At 52.9% G+C, this 4,926-nt stretch overlaps 1 protein-coding gene across 1 annotated transcript in view; it reads left to right on the top strand.

Annotated features, from left to right (window-relative positions):
• ASIC1 (acid sensing ion channel subunit 1) overlaps positions 1-4,926 on the top strand; it is a 24,832-nt gene that overhangs the window by 996 nt on the left and 18,910 nt on the right. The window contains exons 2-3 of the mRNA XM_006755446.2: positions 230-607; positions 1,231-1,426. Of these exons, the coding sequence (XP_006755509.1) occupies positions 246-607; positions 1,231-1,426 (558 nt within the window). The 5' untranslated portion in view covers positions 230-245. The remainder of the gene's footprint in view (positions 1-229; positions 608-1,230; positions 1,427-4,926) is intronic.

The raw sequence follows: 4,926 nt of genomic DNA, 5'->3' as shown, positions 1-4,926 counted from the left end.
CTCCACCTTCCACCCCCCAACCCCGGCCCCAGCCCCTGCATTTGGAGGAACCCTCTGCTGGGAGTGTGTCCCTGGGCCAGCCCACCTCTGGGCTGGCACACCAGGGAGCCTACTGCCCCAGAGGCAGTGACCTCAGGCGACGGGAACTTCAGATGCACACATTTGGAGGGACCCTATAGGTACTTTCATCCCAGGATAATGACAGATTCCCTCCCTGCCCTTCCCTCAGGATCCCCTTGGCCAGGATGGAACTGAAGGCTGAGGAGGAAGAGGTGGGTGGAGTCCAGCCGGTGAGCATCCAGGCCTTCGCCAGCAGCTCCACGCTGCACGGCCTGGCCCACATCTTCTCCTACGAGCGGCTGTCACTAAAGCGGGCGCTCTGGGCCCTGTGCTTCCTGGGCTCACTGGCTGTGCTGCTGTGTGTGTGCACGGAGCGTGTGCAGTACTACTTCAACTACCATCACGTCACCAAGCTCGACGAGGTGGCTGCCTCCCAGCTCACCTTTCCTGCCATCACGCTGTGCAACCTCAATGAGTTCCGGTTTAGCCAAGTCTCCAAGAATGACCTGTACCATGCTGGGGAGCTACTAGCCCTGCTCAACAACAGGTGGGTGGCTCCCACCCATTCCCCAGCCAGGCTCCTAGAGTTGCATGCATCCCAGCTCCCAGGCACCCATTCCCTAACTCCATAAAACCCAGACCCTCCCATCCCCCTCAAACCTGCCACTCACTGCAAAGGAATTGGGGTACTGCCGAGCACTCAGTTAAGGGCACCCAGTCTTGGATCCCAGCGTAGCCCAGCCCAGCCCTGCCCCTACCCAGCCTGAGCCATGAGACATCAGCACCTTCTTTGGAGTGACCTTTCCCCACCTTTTTGCCACTACTTCTTGATCTGCTCACTTAGGGGCTGGGGACCGACCATCGTTAACAGGTCGAGACTATAAAAGCCATAGCTCCAGCTTTGATCTCTCTGTCGCCCCACCCTTACCGCTGTGCTGAGATGCCCAGCCCCCCAGCAGCCACTACAGATCCTTCTGCCTTCTCAGATCCTACAGGGCAGGTCCTCTGGACACGCCCTGCTCTATTCTATGCCTGTGCCCAGACCTACCCACAGGGCTGGATGCTGCCCTCCCTCATTCCCTGGAGGGTGGGTATGGGACACTGGAGGCCAAACAGAGGCAGGAATCGAAAATCATGCTGATCCATGCGTGGATCACCCCCCGGATCCAGGTATGAGATACCGGACACACAGATGGCAGATGAAAAGCAGCTGGAGATACTGCAGGACAAGGCCAACTTCCGCAGCTTCAAGCCCAAGCCCTTCAACATGCGCGAGTTCTACGACCGCGCGGGGCACGACATTCGAGACATGCTGCTCTCCTGCCAATTCCGGGGGGAGGTCTGCAGCGCAGAAGACTTCAAGGTGGTGAGTGAGTCCCCTGGTGCGGAGCGTGAGGCGTGTGAGTCAGCCGGGCCCCCAAAGGAGGAGGAGGCTAGGAGCAGGCAGTCTTCTCATCCTGCTGGCTCCACTGGGAGAGGAAGCTATGGTCCCTGGGGCTCGCAGGGGGTTTTGTTCAGCATGGAGGTGCATTTGTTCTGTGTGAGGGCTGGAGCCTCAGCCTTGTGTCCGTGCTATGGCAACAAAGAGAACCCCCGGTGCACAACACACACAGGCACACACACAGCCTGGCATGGCCTTGACCCCATCAAGCTTACCTTCTGCACCACAGGTGTCAGAGCTGGGGGTAGGGGCTGAGGACCATCCCCTGGGAGCTGGAAAGAAATGCAGATTTTACCACCCCACCTCCTGAATCAGAATCTGCCTTTTAACAAGATCCCTAGGTGATCTGAATTCAAGTTTGAGAAGCACTGTGAAATATGAAAAGTGAGGGAAGCTTTCTCTTAAATAGCCAGACAGGTAATTCTCTCCATGCCACTACACACACACACACACACACACACACACACACACACACACACCACAACACACACACCACCCACACACACACACAACACACACACAACACACACACACACACACAGACACCACATACACACACACACACACACACACACACACACACACACACACACACCACATACACGTACACCGTCCAATTGGGTTACCCCCTTGCTATCAAGAGCCGCCAGTGCTACTCGGTCTGAGGAAGGAGAGATGATTTGGGCTACCCAGTCATGGCTGAACAGCAAGCTCCCTTTGCTTCTTAAAATGGAGATGCCCCACAGGTGGGGCTGCCTCAAAGCCAGGGCCCCAGAGAGCGTTAGGGGCACTCTCTGTACCGGGTGATCCTAAGCAAGTCATGCAGGTTCCTGAGGGCATAGAATCAGAAAGAGGCTGGAAAGGGCCAGAGGACCTGGAGCCGTGCATGGAAAATAACACTGAATGAGAGGACGATGCTGGTAATTCTTCAGGATGCTTTCTAGACTCCTGCAATCCCCTAGATAAACAGTCATATTATCTCTATTTTACGAGTGCACAAACTGAGAGGGAGAATGAGCTGCCCCGAGCTCACATAGCTGGTTAGTTACAGATCCAGGATTAGAACGTGTCTCCTTAAGTCCCAATGCAGTGTGCTCTTTTTGTTAACACTGCTGACCCTGGAGTCAGCGTATCTACTTCCAATGCTGGCCACTGGTCTTTGAAAACCCAGCCTCCCCTAGGAGCCCCTTGCTCTCCATGCCTGCCCCCAACTCTCCACTCTCAGAACCTCCCCTTTCCCCCTGCCCGTTTTCTTCCCTACTTGCTTGCTCCCTCCTAGCATTATGGGAGCATGAACTGCATTGTTTGTGTAGAAAGGCTGAGCCTGTAGAAAGGTCACGCTTGTTTTTTCTTGCTGAGGTTACACAAGACTTCCCAATTTCTTTAATGAAATTAAGTTTTTTTAAAAATATATATGTCTTTATTTATTTTAGAGGGAGAGAGAGAGAGAACATCGATTGATTGATTGATTGGCTGCCTCTGCACGCCCCCTACCCGGGGTAGGGCAGTTGACCCCCGAAACTCAGGCATTTGTCCTAACCCAGAATCCAATCTGAGTCCTCTTGGTGCATGGGTTGATGCTCAACTACTGAGCCACACCCACCAAGCAGACTTCCCAATCATTTAAAGCCCTGCTCTGCAGACTGGTTCTATGAGCCTTTGTCAATCCTACCAGACAAAGTTACATGATCATACAACTTGCTAAGCCAAGCTGATGGGATGCTTAATGCGATGCAAGGACCACTTTCTTCCCTCTTTTCCTTCCTCAAAACAGGAGAGTCCGGGATTCCCCAGAGCCCTTGACCTAAGGGTTCCCAGGCTCACCAACTATGCTCCCAAGAGAATAGGACTGTTGGTGAAGGTGAAAGTGAAAGCCAAGGCCTTCCTCCCAACACACAAGCAGAAGGGACCACCAATAAAGAGAAAAACCATCCCTCTGTGGATGGTTTGTAGTGTTGGAGGAGGGAGGGAATTGCTTGACTCAACCTGGGAAGGTGCTAAGGTGTAAAGTGAGGGTACAGTTAGTCCATAGAGAGTGTTCTGTTGCTCCATTCATCTCTCCTGTCCAGAGAGATTCCAAGTGGTGATGCTAAGACATGTTTGGTTTATGGAAATGAAATACTGGCATGTGATCATTCCATTGTGTCTGAGGGGACAATTCTGAGCTGTCAGATGGAGAGATGATTGGTTCAGAAAGTTCTGGAGTAACCTGAGTTCTTTCTTTTGCTGGGAAGAGAGATACAGGCCAGGAGCTTGCAGGCACTTCTTGGTCTGGGTTGTCAGGCAAGACGAGGTTTTTGCTGTTTCTGAGCCCTTATCAAAGACCTGACCCTTAATCTGGCTGAACCCAAACCTCTCAGGCCTTTCTTCTACCCTCTCTGGTTGACCTCACTGCTGGATCCTTCCCATGTCAGGAACTCTACCACTTTTGCCCATTGGGATGCTCCTAATGTGAGAGTGTGTGTGAGGGTCTGTGAGAGTCTGTGAGGGTGTGTGTGAGGGTCTGTGAGAGTGTGTGTGTTGTGAGTCCATGTCTGACATCTCCCTGGTGGAGAAGGGTCTGGCACTCCTCCAGCTCCCTGGTTCTAAGGGGTACAGACACTCCTTGCCTGATGCTCTGCTCTACTCTCTCTCTCTCTCTCTCTCTCTCTCTCTCTCTCTCTCTTTCTCTCTCTCTTTCTCTTTGTTAATCCTCATTAGAGAAAGTGGAAGGGAGAGAGGGAGGGGGAGAAAGAGAAACATCTATGTGAGACAGACACATAGATTGGTTGCTTCCTACACGTGCTCCTACTGGTGCCAGGGATCAAACCTGCAACCCAGGTATGCGCCTTTGACAGGGAATCGAACCCTTGACTCCTCTGTGGGTGTGCAGGCTGATGTTTTAACCACGGAACAACACCAGCCAGGACTCTACCCTCTCTCCTCTCTCCTGGTCTCATAGTGAACAGCTGCCTTTTCATCCTTGCCAGTCTCTGCTAGACCAAAAGGCGTGTATCTACCCATTAGGCAGATGTGGCACTGACAGAAAACATCTGTATCGGGTTGAGTTTAGGGGAGACATCTTGACACCTCTACCACCTCAAGAGCAGAGGTTCTTAACTGGGGGGTCCACTCCCTGGCTCACAGTGTTTGCAAAATATAGTGTGCATGGACACCAGGTGAACTTCTTTGCAGGTTTCAAAGGGCAACCCTCATCCAATCTATAAGAGCTTGTATGTGAGAGTATGTGTGTGTGAGACTGTGTGAGGGTCTGGGATGGTGTGTGTGTGAGAGTGTGTGAGAGTCTGTGAGGGTGTGTGTGTGTCTGTGAGTGTGGGGGTCTGTGAGGGTGTGTGAAGGTGTGTGAGGGTCCATGAGGGTGTGTGTGAGTGTGTGTGGGGTCTGTGAGGGTGTGTGTGTGAGAGTGTGTGTGGGGCTGTGGGGGT

This window comes from Myotis davidii, unplaced genomic scaffold, assembly GCF_000327345.1.
Source record: "Myotis davidii unplaced genomic scaffold, ASM32734v1 scaffold290, whole genome shotgun sequence".
NCBI classification, from domain to species: Eukaryota; Metazoa; Chordata; class Mammalia; order Chiroptera; family Vespertilionidae; genus Myotis; species Myotis davidii.
The sequence above is the reverse complement of the archived record's forward strand: the minus strand, read 5'-3'. Positions and strand labels throughout refer to the sequence as shown.